Source organism: Clytia hemisphaerica, unplaced genomic scaffold, assembly GCF_902728285.1.
Source record: "Clytia hemisphaerica strain Z4C2 unplaced genomic scaffold, Clytia hemisphaerica genome assembly, whole genome shotgun sequence".
Lineage (NCBI taxonomy): Eukaryota > Metazoa > Cnidaria > Hydrozoa > Leptothecata > Clytiidae > Clytia > Clytia hemisphaerica.
Window position 1 is genome coordinate 1,904,133 of NW_027104390.1, and position 18,710 is coordinate 1,922,842.

Here is an 18,710-nt window from a genome sequence, read left to right on the forward strand (position 1 = left end):
ATGAATCTAAACCTAATTTTAAACCATCGATAATCTCAATCAAGATAAACGAATTCTCTAGTCAGAGCATAAACATATAAACCCTATAATTAAGCATTGCGTAAAAAACTTCACTTTACAACACATACAGATAATGGCTGAAAGAAAGAAATCAATATCATCTAAAGTCACACGAAGACAACAGAAGCGCTCAGACAACAGTGGTCTACGAAACAGGATGTCTATGTTTGGTCTACGGTTTGAAACCAAAAACGAATCTGAATTTCAAAATTATCAAGATTTTCAAAATATTCGACGTGAAATTAAAAACAAGACACATGCATATCGGATTGGGCCAGCACCAATATCAGATTTCCAGACCAAACCAAAACACTATGTCGTGTCGTCACCTGGATGCCTGGACAGTGATTTGGATGAGAATCCACAGACCACAATATTTGATGATCTTAAAGTGAAAAATAGCCTACCGTATCCAAATTCTGAGGATAAGAAAACAGCACCCACGCATATTTCAAAAGCTGGATGTCGTAGTTTGATTTCTTATTTCGCGAAACTTGGACGGCATGAGGGTGATGAGTATATCGACTTGGAGTTTGTTGATTCGTTACTGAGAGCAGGTTTGTTTTGATTCAGTTTTTCCTCTCACTTTTAGAAGAACAAAGAAAAATGTCTAGATAGATTTTACACTCCTGTCTCACAGCCCCGGCCGAACTTTTTCCATCAATGGGAATAAAAACTCCTATTGAAATCCCAATGGGGATAGAAATTCTTTTGTTTCAAGGTTAAAAAATCCAGTGGAGATGGTTTTGGAGTAATTCTTAAACACTGATTTTCGAGTGGGGATGAAATTAAAGTCAATTTTCCAGTGGGGCTGAAAGGGGGCTGAAATTCCAGGGCATTTTCCCACTGTGCACGAAATTTTCACTGAATTCTTCCAGTGGGGCTGAAGTTTCATCGTTTCTGTGATACAGGGGTGTGCTTTTGAGTGGAAATTTGATCAGTCCATCCTATATAATCCGATACTGTCCATGTAAATAATGTTGGAAGAATATAAAAAAGTACTGCTTGGGATGTTTGACAAGTTGAATATAGGAAACCAAAACTGGCCAACGTTTAAAGAAAGAGTCACTAGGTCGAGAAATCAAGGGTATTCACTGTCTTTTCTCTGTTACATTTACAATAACTAATCTTTGTTCCATAGAAAGAACTGAAGAAATGAGATCGGCTGTAGGAAAATAAAAGTTATCGTTTTTCTACTTCTATAGCCTTATCTATGTTTTCGATCAAATCACGAAAGTCGATCAGTTGAATCATCATTATCTATATGCTTAATTGACCCCTTGTATAATTTCCCTCGAAGAAGTGATAAGAAAGGTATTTGAAAAGATAAAACGATACTGTCATCAATCACTAAAACAGTCTTAAGTCATAATAATAAAACCTGTCCGGTTTACTCTCGAGTATAATAAACTGATTTTTTGTTAAAAAGCTAGCTAAGCAAAACATGCCAATCGGGGAGGGGGCACTCAAGGTAAACGACTGGGTCCCTTTTCAAAGCTTCCCAAAATGCACTGCGAGGGGTGAAATGAGCAAAAATGAGCACTCTAAAGGTGTAAAAATTTGTTAAATCTGACCATATTTTTCCTCTAAATGGTCAAATATATTTTTAAAAAAACGCACCAAAGGGTCGATTTTCGCCCAATTATACTCAAACTTGGCTAAATTTTCTCTGAACGGTAAGAGTTGGATTTTAAATGCATGTCAAATACACCTGTTTGGGTTCTCTCTAAATACCACAGTCATAATAATATTTTACCATTCTTTTAGGAGCTGACATCAATTTTAGTGATAAATACGGTCAGACATGCATGCACGAGATAACGCGTGATTGGCATACTGACGTCGCACAGTTCGCCTTGACCCGTGGCGTCGATTTGAATAAATCTGATAACTATGGGCGGACACCCTTGCATTTGGCATCAGCAGTTAATTATCCAGAAATGGTGTTTTGGCTCATTTCAAACGGTGGTATAATGCAATTTTTTTCTTCTTCAAAATGATCTGTTTGGTGCTTAAATGGTGACTTCACTCGAACAAATTTGTTATTAGGTTTAAAGTCAATACGAGAATGACTCAAATTTGGACTAATTTTGCTCAAGCTTGAAAACCTAGACTAGCATCTTCCTTACAGTAATATGATTGTGTTAATTCTTAAATTTTGGTCAATCTTTTCTGGTTGCAAATATCAAAATATCTCAAACATATGGAAAATTTCACAAATAATTTCGTTGTAAAATTTCATAACGTGCAAACCAGGATAGATTCAATGGGCTTTTCCAGAAAAACATTTTACCCCCACTGTTGAGGATATTGATTTTTCAAAGTATCGAACCCCATGGATATCTTACTTTATTAGTGAAGACCCTGCCTGGATATCCACTCTTAAAAATATGCTTAACCCCCTGGATAGCCTCTCTTATTAAGATGCTTACCCCTGGATATTGTATTTTTTACTTGAAAAGACACACTTTACCCCCTGGATATCCGCTCCCTAGTAGATATCCATTTTAAACAAAAATCGTTAACCCCCTGGATATCCGATATCCTCAACAGGGGAGAAATGGACTATTTCTGGGAAAGCCCAATGTAACTAATGAAAATTTCTTTCCTGGACGAAGTGAATTCATGATGATATTCATGACGTAATGTCTTATACGAAAACACCCCAAAAGGCCGGATGCTTGGTACTAATTTTAAACTTAAACATTAAAACTGGTGGCAAAAGCCCGGGCTATTTCGGGTGCAACAGAGCAAAATTCAGACTGAAGAAGACAGTCTACTTCTGACTGAATTTTGCTCTCTGTTAATTTTGATGGCGGTGAGTTCAGTTCGCTTATCAGCACAATCAAGTCTATCAATTAAAAGCATTAAGTTGTCCTCAGGCTGAAAAAACATGTGCTCACTCATTGTTTTCGAAAAGCTGCGAGGCTTTTGATTTGTCAAGCGCTGAAATTCTATCGTAATGTCACGTGACCTATGTAGGATTTCCTACCTAACTATGGCACACTTTCCAGCCAAAGCACGGCATCTAGCCCTTCGGACTTTATAGATCTATGGTACTACTCTCTTTTCTCCTAGCAAACGTGCACGCCAAGACAGTTGGTGAAGATCAAGCACCGATCCATTATGCAGCGAAATACAATGCAGAAGATTCATTGAAAGTTTTATTACACATGGGTGCTAATATTGAAGATAAAGATTATAAGAATCGAACGCCTTTGTTTGTAGCAGCAGAAACAGGTGAACGAAAACTCGAACCCAGCCCCTTTGTTCGCCCTTTTTTTATCACGTGTATCACGATCATCGATAAAATCAAAAAGATTCGCAAACTATACACTTTCTTATAAGAACAAACTATATCAGAACATGACCAAAATGTTATATGAACAAGTTAAGAACATTTTAAGGCTTTGTGGACAGGAAAATGGTAAAAAATATTCACAAAATGGTCAGAATAAAGAACATGTTAAGAACATATTTATGCTTAAAACTCAAAAAGTTAAGAACATCCGAAGGCTTAAAAAGCTTTTGATGTTCTTATAAAAAAACGTGCAAATCAACTATACAGTCAACTTTCTCTCTAATTCGAACTACCATTACTATTATTCGAATCTTTTTGTGATTGGAACTAAAATATTTGTTCCAATGGAAAATGGTTTGAAATTGCTGTCTGTAAGTCGAATTTTTCTCTAATTCAAAAGAAATCTTTGGTCCCTTGAAGATCAAATAAGAGAGAGTCAACTGTCCAGGTGGGGTAATAGGGTTGGCGGATGAGGGATATATGTAGAGACCCTTAAAGAGACCAAATTTCTAGTGAAAAAGTGCCCCTTAGGAAGACTTTTTATTTAAATTTTCTTCGATTTTTGAAAAATGTATAGCCCTTGAAAAAGCTGTTTTACAACTTTTCTCCTGACGTGAAAAATTTTTCAAAAATCGTGAATTTTCCGACCCTACGACTACTTTGAGATTTTCTAATTTTTGTAACCCTAAGAGAGACTTTAGAAGGTGAAAAAACCGACCCTTATCGTACGCACATTTCCAGCACCTATTTTGCCTTGGTACTCTCCCGGGTCAACTGTACTTATATTTACCATAGGTCGATCGGGAGCATGTACATTCTTATTGGAGCAAGGTGCACCAGCAGGAGTTTATGACAATGGTGGTAGACTGGCTTTATCCTTGATGGTTCAAAAAATGCCTGATGTTGCCAAGATTGCATTAGGTAAATCCATAACTCGAATACTTACGAGGAATAGAAATTTATTCGAACTAAGCAATTTCGCTTTAAGAGGAAACTGATTTATAAGGCATTATTTACTGAAGGGACAGGAAAACTTATTCAGAGTTAAGGAGACATTCGAATAATATAGCTTCGAGTTCTTGAGACACTCCAGTGGAAATAGAATTAACGTAACCATTCCTAAAAAGGGCTTATGGTATATTCATTCCAAGATGAGAAACAGTATAAATCTTCTACTTCTCTCTGGGGACTAGCCAGAGTATCAGGCGTGATGAATAAACTTTGTTCAAAAAGGTTTCACTACACTTATACAAACGCCTAATTGCAAGCAAATCCACTTGCAGTTCGTTTTATCACTTCCAATCATATTCTAGTATTTTCAAAATTGTCCTAACCACATCTTATAATTACATTTTTAGGTCAATTTGTCACAGTAGATAAAGCACTTCGTAAGAAATATTATTACCTTAATTATCTTGAAACTGACACATGGTCACGTTTAAAATCACCAAATTATGACAACCAATCAAATTCAAGAGATTCGAACAATAATGGTGGCAGTCTTAAGAAAACAAGAAAAAAATCTCGCAAGAAAAATCAAAGGGATTACTCTATGAGTGATGCAGCCGATTTGAATATGATCGCTTTGGAGAAGATGGTACATCGAAAATATGAACCTCTTCCAAGCAGTTCCACCACTCTGGCTAGAGGACCTTTAGAGGTTAGAAAACAAATTTATTGAAACGTATGTGTTCACTTGATACAAAAACCTTTATTGTACCCTATTACATTTTGGTATATTTCTTATTAGTAGTTACTAGACGATCCTATCGTCTACACAAGATCACTAAAAAAGGGAATAGTTTAGGAGAAGCGTGATAAATTCGGCTGGAGCAAGCAGTGGCGGAGATGTTTACAGTGTTCCAAAACTCTACCGCCACTTTTTTCCCGTAAACCGCCCTGACGCCCTAACTCTTTCCTGACCTCTAAATGGATCGTCTAAGTCGTTACTTAAAGGGACATTAAAGTAGTAAAATGTAAACATTGTGCGAACAACGTGTCATTAAAGAGGTGTCCAAAACAAACTTGTAAAACAATTGAACAATCAAAATTAGCCATATTTGGTTTGATTTTTTATTTTGACATGTGACATTTGTTTTGATTTTGTATCCGCTGCATACAGTTTGTTTACAAATTTCACAAGTACTGTTATGTCCCTTTAAAGTATATAAACCCAAAATTAAGTGATGGCTGCATGTTTCGATCAAAATACATGGGATCATTTCTTAAAAGTCCACCAGTTAAGGCCTATCTCAATATAATTTAAAGCGGAGACATTAAAGGTTGTAACTTTTGTGCTTGTTGAAAAGATATTTAAGAGTGGAATATCATAAAATAGAAAAAAAATAAAACAAATTTGAAAAATGGAGATCAAAAATGAAGAAGGAATAATCACTTCCGTGAAAAGCCTGTGGTGTGATTATCATTTTCACAACAGTATTTTTTTTATCTTAGAATATCATTACGAAAAAATTATTACAAATAATTAAAAAGAAACAACAAACATAAGCCCATTTTATAGTCAAACAGACCTATATTTTAAGCCGAATATTTTGAAAGATTTTTGATTGAAGATGTTTTAATATAAAAATTGTGATCACAGCACAATTCTACAAGAAGTTGATTTTTTTCCCCTTCAATTTTCATCTTCGTTTACTAATTTTTTATCTTTTCTATTATATAATATTTCACTCCTGATTATCTTTTTAATGATCTCAAAACCACCAATCTAATACGTTATCGTATTCTTGATATGCGTAAGTCAAGAATACGTCATTTTTCATATCGGAAACATCCAAAAATACCGGAATTTGACCCGTGTTGCCATTTTTAGTAACACTCAGGGATCAAATTCCGGTGTTTTCTGGTGTTTCCAATATGAAAAATGACGTAATCTTGATTTATGCAAATCAAGAATAACCATGTCTCAATTTTTAGACAATATGCGAATACAATGAGGCTGAATTGATAATGAATCCCGTCATACTTCGGCTCATTGCTATCAAATGGCAACTTTATGGGAACTATCGTACTGGTCTTTCAACAGCTATAAACCTGTTATACACTATATTATGGACAGCTCTTGGAATCACGATGCCGAGAGATGACGTCACAGCATATTATAGCCCATTGAGTGATAACATTTGGAGGATATGCCTTGAAGTGATCAGTTTAATATTGGCAGTCTATTTTATTGTAAAGGTAAGGTCCAATATAACATCTTAGACATTTATGAACTTTTTTATACGACGATATAATTACCAAGGACTTCCCATCTGTGCCAACACGTATATATGTGCGCATTGACCTCAGTTTGATAGCAAACTACTAAACTGAGAGCCGTCAGTTAGAATTGCCCCAAAGGACTATTGTCCTAAGATCAGGATTAAGCTAACAGTTGAACAAATGATGTCAAACCATTAAATTTAAAGGACAATAAGTATTTCCCCTTCTATACCTCCCTGTCTATACATTTCTTTCATAAGCAACCCCGATTTTCGGCTTAGGGCGTTGGTAGGGATTTTCGAAATTTTAGCCAAAAAGTTGGTTAATGGATTTTGGGCCTAAAATTTTTGAAATGTTTTGGCTTTTATCTCATTTTACGTCCAAAATCAAATCAAGAATTTGAATACCATTTCAATGCTAAATAATGCCAAAAAATGTCTTTTTGTTAGGTATTTTTGATTGCTTTACCAGTAAATCATTGTTCAATTTTAGGGCTAGCTTGCTAAGGCCAAGTAGCTCAATTGTTCAGCCATTTTCAGGGCTGGACCCATAGCTACTGGGTTGTTTATAAAAAAAATGTCTATTTTATAGCAAGTGGTTGAAGTTCAACGTTCTGAGACACGTGAGCGCAAATACAAAGAATGGAAAAAACGTGAATTAGAGCGTGACCTTATGTATTGTCACGAACGGTGGCCAGAAGAACACCGATACCTCACATCTGAAATCAACTTGATCGAAACATCATCCAAACGATTTATGAAGAATGGTTGGAACGGATTCGAAATGTTCACAAATCTAATAATGGCAATGGTTATCATTACACGTGTTGTTGCCGTCACTCTCTCGAACCCAACACTCAATACCATTCATTACAAATCTGTACCAATGCTATTGATTCTTCTATGGCTTCGATTTATGCGTTATTGTCAAATCTACCAATCACTAGGCCCCTTTATCACTATGCTTAGTCATGTGATCGGAGATACGCTTAAGTTTGGATTCTTGTTTTTTGAATTCTTTATACCGTACGTTTGTGCGTTTTGGATTTTGTTTGGTGGCCAACCTGGTACAGAATATGAACGTTTCAATGATGTCATTTATCAAGTATTCTTGATGACTCTGGTTGATGAGTACGAACGCGAAGAACTAATGAAGCAAGATAAGGTTATGGCGCAGGTAAGGGGATAATTATGTTCGAAATGCCGACCGTTCTTGAACGCGAATCTCTGGTGCCTTCATTTTGTGCCTAAAACTCTATTTTAAATTAAGATTTGTGACAGATGTCTTACTGAATGTTTCACATATCTAATGCACCTTCGTTCATTGAAAGGGGTTTGGGGGAAAGCCGTTGTATCGATTAACCTAAGATAGTAGGGTAACATAAGCGAACCGTCGTGCAGTGGTAGAGCATACGGCTACGGTTCGCAAGGTTGTGGGTTTGACCCCCCCCCCAGGTCTTACAAAAGATTCTCAAAATGGTACTTGATGCCTCTCTGCTTGATGCCCAGCAAATAAGAGAAGGATCAAGGGTAAGTGGATAAATCTAGGGAGAGTGGTGCCCTCCCCTACCTTTACCTACGGCTAGATAGCTATCGAAAGAAGAGCCTTCGGATCGCCTCCGACTATGGTCGCAGACTTACTAACTTAGGGTAACATAGATTACGATAAAAAAGGACAAGCAAGTTATACAGTTGTAACAATTTTTTTTAGGTTCTGGTTGGCACTTATCTAGCGATTGCATCAGTCGTATGTTTGAACCTCTACATTGCATTGATGTCGCAAACATTTACAAGAATATACCAAAATGCAACAGCAACTGCATACATGCAACAGGCGAAACACTTATTAACTATTGAGCGCTCGCTGAGTAAACGGAAGAGAACTAAAGTGCAAAGATTCATGGCTAACGAATGTTCACCACAGGTCGGTAATATTTAGCTTTGCGTTTTTAATTTCTTGCTCTTGATTTTTCTATGGTGGGCATCATCAATAAAGAGGAAAACAAATCCCAGATAGCACACAATTTTACACGTTTTTTTTATAAGAATGGTGTAAATCCATTTCATCATGGATATTCTTAACTTTTTCGGGAAAATCATCCTAAAATATTCTTACAGCATTCTTAGGTTAGGATCCTAATTCAGACTAGATTTAACATTAAGTGCATAAGTAGGTCTCAAGCATAAAATGGCATTTTTATGACGACAATTTATAATTGAAAATAATGCTCTAAAAATGACATTCTTAGCTTGATTAGCAAAATTCCATGATGGTGATATTCTTAGCATTATTCTTAATTTTTTGGCCATTTCCATCATGGACATTCTTATAAAGTCTATTCTTATAAAAAAGTGTGTATTTGAACGTTCATCTAACGTTATATGTATATGGACGTTGTAAACATTTGACAGACGTTGTGTACAGTCTGTGTGTGAACCATATGTCGACAGAACTCGCCCTACTCTCACCTCTTGTTAGGAGATAAAATCATGGTCAGATTAGTTTGAATATTCTGGGTATTATATAAATTTTGCAGAATTAAAAGTTCGGGCGAGAATGACATTTTCAGGCTTGCTAATTTATCTAATCAAATATTTCGATCTGGGATGGGTACCCCGGGGCAATGATCTTGACGGCCGACGGGGACATGCCGCTGGAGTTTGAAAAATGGACCCTGTCAGATATGAATATCTGGTAAATTTGGGAGCCTGTCAGAAAAAAAAATCGAAGAATTATCCCATTTTCACCCTGAAAAGTGGCCAAAACGACTAAAAGAATTGGAAAATTGGAAAATTTCCACCCAAAAGTCGATCCTGCCAGATAAACATCTTGAAAATTAGTAAATTTAAGACCCTGTCAGATATCTTCAGAGCCTAAAAATGGGACCCTGACCAGCGGCACGTCCTCGTACCCAATTTTGCCTAAGTGCCCCCCCCGGATGGGTACGCTGGCTTTCAGGCTATATTCTCAGCTTAGTGGGACCATTGCTGAGTATTTCCATAGTATAAACATACAGTATATGGCCCCCAAAACGGAGGCGGCCCCCAAAACGGAGGTTTTCATTAAAATTAAGATTCTGACTTGTAGATTTATCAGAATTAAACAATTTTTTTTTATTTTGAAAGAATGATGGTTATACTTAAAAATGAGCATGTTTTTGCTGGTTTGAGACAGATTCAAAATAACATATTTGCGTCTAAAGGAAATATTCTAACACCAAAATTAGACAAAAATTGCATATAACTCACTCTAGCTCCTTGGATATTGAAAATAAGTTATGAAAACGGGGTATAGGAAACTTTCTACACCTAATGCCGTTCAGAAAATGCAAATACATCTGTGACTTTAGAGGCTGGGTAAAAGATATAGCATCTTGAAGGTCAACCAGTATTTTGGAGCCCTAGAATCAGCATTGACAAAACCGAAAATTCTAAATATGAAAAAAAGCAAAAAGTCTTGGAATTCTATTCCTATCACCTTGAGTTAGTAGTTTATAACAAAAAATTAACATTATATATAAAATTTTTCGCTGAATCAGCAAAAACAGCAAATTCTGTCATTTTTTTGCAAAATATAGGAGAAAAATATCTTTAAAGCTTAATATTTTCAGTTTCAGTTACGCTTTTTTTCAAAAATTTTCACAGCTTATTCCATACATGAATGGAACTATTTTCAAAAGAGATTTGTTTTCAAAAACTTGATTAAGACGTTGTTAAATCAAAATTGTCAATTTGTAAATTTCTAAATTTTCAGTTTGGACTTTGCAATATCGAAAATTTTGAAATATTTCATAAAAATCATAAATTTTACATCCATCGGGTCGTAAATTTAAGGGAAAACACAAATATGTTCATAGTTTTCCCCCCTATTACAACTTAATAATTGATTAATAATTTGATTTTAACTACACCTCCGTTTTGGGGGCCCTCAACCTGCATTTTGACAACCAGGGGTATACTGTAAAAATTTTATCAAATAAATTTATGCCCAAAACCCTCTAAATCATATTTCAAAACTATGGTCAAAATTTTGTATTCATATCTTAAAGATATCTTGAGAAATCGCCAAAATTTCAAACCTCCGTTTTGGGGGCCATTAGAAAAAAGCTACCTATCTTTAAGCGATTGAAAAATATTGTTGAAATTGAAAATTTTGAAAAAGAACTTCCAGGAAATAAAGTAGAGATGTTAAAGGTTGTCATGCAGCAAAAATTTTTGTAAAATCTCTTTTCCTCTAGATTTGAGAGAAATTTCAAATTTGATCGCCGTTTTGGGGGCCACATACTGTAGTATAAGAAAGCCGCGGCTGGAATGATAACAGCTGAATTTCTGTTATTCTATCTCTGTCGTATTTGATGAGTATTTGTTGATCAAGAAATCAGTAATGTAGCATCTTTAATGGTAAATTTTATTGGTTTGTCGTCAATACTTACTTCTCAATGCGTTTTAGTGCATTATAAAATCATTGTAAAGGGAAAATCAGCACTAAGAAATTTAAACAAGCACAAAATGGCTGGACTGAAAGAACTCAAAAATTAATAAGGCGCCTCGAAATGCCTTCGGAATATTTCAGTGAAATCTTTTTAGAAATCAATGAAAAAGGACATCGAGATAATACTGTGAAAATTTCAAGCCAGCACCTTCAAAATTTATCATTTAAACTGACAGGAAAGTTGTCATCTTGAATATAGTTCTTATAATTTCAACTTTAGCGAAAAGATATTGTTTCCACAAAATACCCCTAAAATATGTCCAAAGTTAGTTCAAGTGTTCTATTGGGTACAGATTCAAAGATATCTAGCAACAAAAAAACTTTTTGTGAAGGAAAATAAGAGAAAAATTTCAAAAACTATCTACCACAATAATAAACTGAGCATCTTGATGTTCTTATAAAGCTCGGAGACAGAGATGGAACAGCAATTAACTGAAAAGACAATGCGGTACATATTCCAGCCGCGGCTGGAATGATAACATCTGAATTTCTGTTGTTCTATCTCTGTCGTATTTGATGACTATTTGTTGATCACGAAATCAGTAATGTAGCATCTTTAATGGTTAATTTTATTGGTTTGTCGTTACTACTTACTTCTCAATGCGTTTTAGTGCATTATAAAATCATTGTAAAGGGAAAATCAGCACTAAGAAATTTAAACAAGCACAAAATGGCTGGACTGAAAGAACTCAAAAATTAATAAGGCGCCTCGAAATGCCTTCGGAATATTTCAGTGAAATCTTTTTAGAAATCAATGAAAAAGGACATCGAGATAATACTGTGAAAATTTCAAGCCAGCACCTTCAAAATTTATCATTTAAACTGACAGGAAAGTTGTCATCTTGAATATAGTTCTTATAATTTCAACTTTAGCGAAAAGATATTGTTTCCACAAAATACCCCTAAAATATGTCCAAAGTTAGTTCAAGTGTTCTATTGGGTACAGATTCAAAGATATCTAGCAACAAAAAAACTTTTTGTGAAGGAAAATAAGAGAAAAATTTCAAAAACTATCTACCACAATAATAAACTGAGCATCTTGATGTTCTTATAAAGCTCGGAGACAGAGATGGAACAGCAATTAACTGAAAAGACAATGCGGTACATATTCCAGCCGCGGCTGGAATGATAACATCTGAATTTCTGTTGTTCTATCTCTGTCGTATTTGATGACTATTTGTTGATCACGAAATCAGTAATGTAGCATCTTTAATGGTAAATTTTATTGGTTTGTCGTTACTACTTACTTCTCAATGCGTTTTAGTGCATTATAAAATCATTGTAAAGGGAAAATCAGCACTAAGAAATTTAAACAAGCACAAAATGGCTGGACTGAAAGAACTCAAAAATTAATAAGGCGCCTCGAAATGCCTTCGGAATATTTCAGTGAAATCTTTTTAGAAATCAATGAAAAAGGACATCGAGATAATACTGTGAAAATTTCAAGCCAGCACCTTCAAAATTTATCATTTAAACTGACAGGAAAGTTGTCATCTTGAATATAGTTCTTATAATTTCAACTTTAGCGAAAAGATATTGTTTCCACAAAATACCCCTAAAATATGTCCAAAGTTAGTTCAAGTGTTCTATTTGGTACAGATTCAAAGATATCTAGCAACAAAAAAACTTTTTGTGAAGGAAAATAAGAGAAAAATTTCAAAACCTATCTACCACAATAATAAACTGAGCATCTTGATGTTCTTATAAAGCTCGGAGACAGAGATGGAACAGCAATTAACTGAAAAAACAATGCGGTACATATTCCAGCCGCGGCTTTCTTATACTATGGTATAAGAAAGCCACGGCTGGAATGATAACATCTGAATTTCTGTTGTTCTATCTCTGTCGTATTTGATGACTATTTGTTGATCACGAAATCAGTAATGTAGCATCTTTAATGGTAAATTTTATTGGTTTGTCGTTACTACTTACTTCTCAGTAATAATAATAAACTAAAATAGTAATAAACTGACAATCTTGATGTTCTTATAAGTTGTGTTCAGACCAAGGTTTAAAGCAATTAGGTCTACATGTTTCTTTTATATTCCTTTTGTATTTAACGGCACGCTTCTCATTAGTTAAACGAAAGTTTAAAAAGGAATCACCCTCTGGATTAAAAAAAAAGTTTTTACGATTTCGTTACAGTTTTCTGAATAGACGAAATCAGAACTCGCAAGTGAAAAGCATGCTCCTTTTGTAAATGAAGAAAAGAGAACGTGAAATTTATGACTTAGAGACGCTCGGAGCATCTCTAGCAGTAATGGCTTCAACGAACACGAATTAGTGTTTTGCAGAGGGATTCCCTGAAATCTTTTTTGTTTCAAAGTATCTCAAGAGAGAAGATGACATGATTTCAAGTTAGGAAAGGAGATTCCTCGAGATCGCCAATCGATGATGACAAAAGAAAAGTGATTATAATTGAATTCCCATATCAACAAAGTACTACTTAAACCTTAAACTTAAACTTTCAGGTCTGAACACGACCATAAAGCTCGGAGACAGAGATAGAACAGCAATTAACTGACAATACGGTACATATTCCAGCCGCGGCTTTCTTATACTATGATATTTCTATCCTCAGATCCTCATGTTAAAACTCAGAGTTAAAACTCTACCGTCTAACGTTAAGTTAAGGAACTTTGAAATGTGGAACGAAACTCAATTTTTTGCCAGATATTCTGAAGATGATTGTAGATAGCACAAATTCTTTGAAATTCTTCACAGAAATGACACAATCACTTTTGAAAGAATATTCTTACAACGTTTTCAGGTTGTTTATGACAACGGAGTCAATGATGACGATGAAGATGATAATGTTCGATTCTCTTTATATCGATTGGTCAATTCAGTCAATGAGATTAAAGATAAGATGGGAATCGTTATGGTGGAGTCTGCAACATCGACACATCATGTCAATGCGAATACTAAAATCTCTGGTGGTATTGGAAGTTCTGGTGATGACATTGTTCGAAGTTCATTACATTCAACAAATGTTACAAGTTTACAGGAACAGCAAAAGATACGAACAAGAGTAAGTACAACCCTCAGCAGGCAAACAACGTTATTTAAACGTTTATCTAGCGTTCACAATATCCAGGGGGAGGGGGTATCAGGGGGTACCCGATTCCGCAATTCCGCCAATTTTTTCTCCAATTTCCGTCAAACCGTCTTAAATTGAACCAAAATTCCGTCACCGAAAATTCCTTTGAAATTCAATATTTTTGTCGAAAATTCCGCAAATTTGGAATATCTTTTACCAATTCTGAAATTCCGCAATTTTTTTTGCTAAATTCCGTTTTTCTGCACTAAAATTGCCTAATTTTCCGTCTCCGTCAGGGAACCCGATTTCCGTAATTCCGTCTAAATTTTCACCAAATTCCGCCACTCCGTCCGAAAAAAGGGCCGATTCCGCTCCTCCGCCAAATGTGAAACCCCCCTATCCATATAACTTCAGATGAATGTTTAAATAACGTTGTGTGACAACTTTTCCGTTAGTTGGGTAGTTGAAATGAAATCTCAGAAGTTTCAATGGGGTATAAATTCTATTTTTCTGAAGTCAAAAAATTGGATGGTATGAAGAGTAAGTTTTTCCCTTGAATTTCAAATGGGGATGAGTTTTCCAGAGGAGCTAAAATTTTAGGGTAATTTCCCCACTTGAGACGAAATTCGGGTCTGTGACACGGGGGTATGTTGGTCCACTTTTTGAACCTCGACGGCATACCCTCGTCGGTCGGCAAGGGTACTTCACCCCATTCGGGTAAATAATAGCGCTATCATTTCCCATAGATGGATTCTTTGGAAGAGACAACCGAAGAAATGAATACAAAAATCGATGAAGTTCATTCATTACTCAAAACAATAAACGAGTCATTCAGAAATAACATCGAATCCAATAAAAACAATCCCAAAATGATCGAATTTGCTGCATTGCCGAACGAAAGAGGAGCAGAAGCACCAGAATCTAAATCTACCAAAGATGAAAAGGAGAAACGCAATTCTTGGGATCAGAAATTGATGTCAGTCATTGCAGCGTTCACAAACAAAGATAAACAAGCTACGACAGCTCTAGATAGTGGCCATTCCCAAGTTTATCAGACTCAACCACATCCTGGCGAAGCATTGATGGATAGAAGACAACATTTACATACTCCTTTTACAAGGTATATTGTTTTTAACTTAAGAAACTAGTCCCAGCAAGTATCGATTGGTTAGTGGTCGAGAAACAAGAAATTGACACATGGTGAGTCTTTTGGCCCTGGCTATATGTATTCTAAGATATATCTGAGGGGTGCTATACAAGTTTGGCGAAATTATTGGGGTTACTCCTAGATGGTACCCAGGTCTTGTCCAATAGAGGCCCCGTGTGGTCCAGGCAAATATGAAAGTAGTAATATCCAACAATAGAGGCACAGGCGAATAATCGGCTGAAGAATGTATTGTATCTAGGTTGCTTGTCTAACAGAGGTCCGGATCTTAAGCATGAAAGAAGGTTACGTATTGGCGTGATCCTATTAAATACACATTTTTATAAGAACAAACTATATAAGAACATAAAGCTTCGGCGGCCAAAATGTTAAGAACAAGTTGAGAACATTTTAAGGCTTTTTAGGCTATAAAACAATCGATTTCTTAGCAGAATGGACAAAAATGCTCAAAATATGGTGAATACAAGAACATGAACATTTTTAGGTATTAAACTCAAAAAGTTAAGAATATCCAAAGGCTTCAAACATTTTGGATTTTCTTATAAAAAAGAAGGAATGACGATTGTTCTTTAAAATTAGTTTTTGATGAAAATTTAATACTCTCAAAAACTAGTTTCAGCTCAATTAACATCCGCCAGATTAACAGTTTCATTTTCCATTATCTTTTCAGGCATCCTGCAGACAACAGCTTTTCTACGCTACCACGCAATTACCAGAGAAGTCACCATTATCCTGAAGATATTTCTGCCCCATCATCAGAATATTCACCATATCATCCAATGACTGTTCCTCGAAAATTCAGTTCACTTCACGATGTCTCTTATCAACAACAAAGATCGTCGCCACATTTAATGTCACCTACCAATGGTATAAAATTATCCCTCCTTGATTTATTCAGCAAACGTTTTGAACTACTTTTTGGGAATTTTTGAATTTTGCTATAAAGATCTGTTTAGTTTTAACCCTTTGGGCCAAAGAATGGTTATTTTTTCTACCCATTTGAATGGTCTCTGTAGAGTGTAGTATTGACGAACCAATAGAACAGAAAATCATATCGAATTCATGAACATGCCTGTTAATACATATCTATGGCAAAAAAAATAAAAACAGAGAACCCTTGTCTTGAGCCTATAGTATTGATATTGGGATAGTCTTGTTAACGTTCTTTTTACATGGAAAAAAGATTTATTAGGTCCAAAGGGTTAAATCATGAGGTCCAAAGGCTCAAATTATGAGGTCCAAAGGCTCAAATTATGAGGTCCAAAAGCTTAAAAAGAACTATACAACCTATATTGGGAAATCCCATTGAAAATCAGTTTGAAATTGAAATTGTTTGTAATTACTTCCTTTTCACTTTCTCTCGATATTTTTTAGCACCACATCTCCAATCAGGTCGAGAAGGTTCTCCATATCCTTCACAATTTCACCAAGAACCTCAACATCATCCAACATTGACAAAGATGAGATCAATGCCAGCTGGAGGTAGTTATGAAGACCATCTACATCCTCAACAATTCACCAGAGAAGGTTGGTTTTAAGTAGGTAACTTTCTGTCTGCAGACTGAGACCTTTTCAAAGGACGAGTATTGAGTCAATAAAATTTGTTTTATTATAGATTGCAATAAAAAACCCTGAATCGAGACCTAATACATTCATTTGTACGACATGTTAGCTAAGGAACTAAAATTTGCACACGTTTCTCCGCCAAGACTCTCAGATATAACAAAGGTGTTCTTAGCCACCAGTTTAAACCAAAGTTGAAAAGGTTTCAAACAAAAAGAATTTCTATTTCATAGGTTATTATACTACATCACCACTTGCACCTAAATATCGAAACTTCATCAACCAAGAAGCTCAATACTATGAACACTCCAGTCCAGCACGACCATCATCAGCTAGAGATTTCTTGGAAAGACGTGATAGAGAACTTACAAAACCAAACCATCTTGGATCAGCTTCGGCTACTTTACCAAGAAAATCTTACAGGAAGAAATCTAAATCACCAAAGTCCTCCTCAAGAGAATCGAAGTCACCAATAAGACGACATCATTACCAACATGAAAATCTGAATCTTGATTCACCAGATAAAAGACGTCAACACCAAGAGAAGGAAGATTCGAAGCTGAACTCGACAGAAAGGACACGTCTACGTCTATATCAAGATCAGGAAGATAAATCTAAAAGACAAATATATCTGGAGGTCAAAAAGAAGAAGCGTCACCAACAATCTATCGAGGCATCTTCGAGTGAAAATGAAAGCTCAGATCCATCAAGTTCAAGCGAATTAGAATCACCAGAGAGTCCATCTTCAAGAGAAAACACTGGCAGAGTTTCAATAGCCTTGGAAAAAGAAGGATTGACGAGGAATCAAGAATCTTCTGCATCACGGATCAGAAGGGATAAGGATGATGACTATAATATTGGTTTTGAAAAGTTATCTGATGATACCAGACAAACCAACAATGAAACCAGCGAGAGTCCATCCAAAAGAAAGAAACAAGACAAGGAGAAAAAGAAAGTCGATCGAAAAGCTAGATCTTCAGCTAAAATCAGTGAATCCGATATAGCAACTGTGAGTCAACTTTTGAGTGAGCATGGTTTCCAATCTAACAGTCTTCGTGATAACTTGGATAACGTCAAAAAAGGCCAATCAAATGGTGAGAAAGGGAGATTGGAAACTATGGTAGAACCCAAAAATCAAAGAACGACAATACCTTCCGACAGAAAAACATCGAAAGTCGAATGTAGTAACATAGAGACGAAAAAATATGACACCACGAGCAGGCAAATAAAAGATTCTACGAAAAACTTTGACTCGAGTAAAACATCAATTGATTTCAAGCAAGAACAGAAGACTGTGGTTTTGCCCGAAAAATTCATTTTGGATGGGTTAAAAGATACTAATGTTTAAAACAATCTATCAATTTATAAAGAGGCTTATGGTAATCTTAGAAGGAAGAGGTTTTCGAGGCGGTGAGAGTATTTACATTTAGGCACATTTTCTGGGTTTACGTAGTTTTGTCATATTGATTTTACTCTATTACGGGGGGGGGGGGGTTCGTAGGGGTTCGAAATACCGTTTTCCCGTCAAAATTTTTGCTGAATCCCGTAGTCTCGAAAATTGGAAAAATAACAACACCGTCACACCGGCTTGTACAGGGCAAAAATGTACCTAAATACCGTCACCGTCTGATTTTAAAATACCGTTTTCCCGTCTCTTTTTTCGTCAAATCCCGTAATACCGTACTATAAAAGGGCCAATCCCGTCACACCGAAAAAGTACAAACCCCCCCCTATTACTGAATTTTTTTCATATACACCCCTGTATCACAAACCCGGTCGAGTCTTGTCAAACTTAGTTGCTTCCGAGGACCTCATTCCGTCGATTTTATGTATTGATTTAATTTTGATGGAGAATTTCAACCCAG

At 35.7% G+C, this 18,710-nt stretch overlaps 1 protein-coding gene across 2 annotated transcripts; it reads left to right on the forward strand.

The window, feature by feature from the left end:
* The first annotated feature begins 134 nt into the window (after positions 1 to 134).
* Positions 135 to 18,271, forward strand: LOC136819865 (transient receptor potential channel pyrexia-like). Of its 2 annotated transcripts, none has more exons than XM_067076114.1 (13): positions 135 to 617; positions 1,828 to 2,028; positions 3,139 to 3,300; positions 4,157 to 4,282; positions 4,720 to 5,021; positions 6,299 to 6,562; positions 7,178 to 7,762; positions 8,297 to 8,509; positions 13,848 to 14,108; positions 14,864 to 15,237; positions 15,953 to 16,149; positions 16,657 to 16,809; positions 17,079 to 18,271. In XM_067076114.1, the coding sequence occupies exons 1-13, from the start codon at positions 218 to 220 to the stop codon at positions 18,191 to 18,193; spliced, it is 4,353 nt and encodes a 1,450-aa protein (XP_066932215.1). In that variant the 5' UTR covers positions 135 to 217; the 3' UTR covers positions 18,194 to 18,271. The 2 variants fall into 2 exon arrangements, with proteins under 2 accessions (XP_066932215.1, XP_066932216.1); XM_067076115.1 differs by having other exon boundaries at positions 16,657 to 16,820; positions 17,079 to 17,167.
* The last annotated feature ends 439 nt before the right edge of the window (positions 18,272 to 18,710 follow it).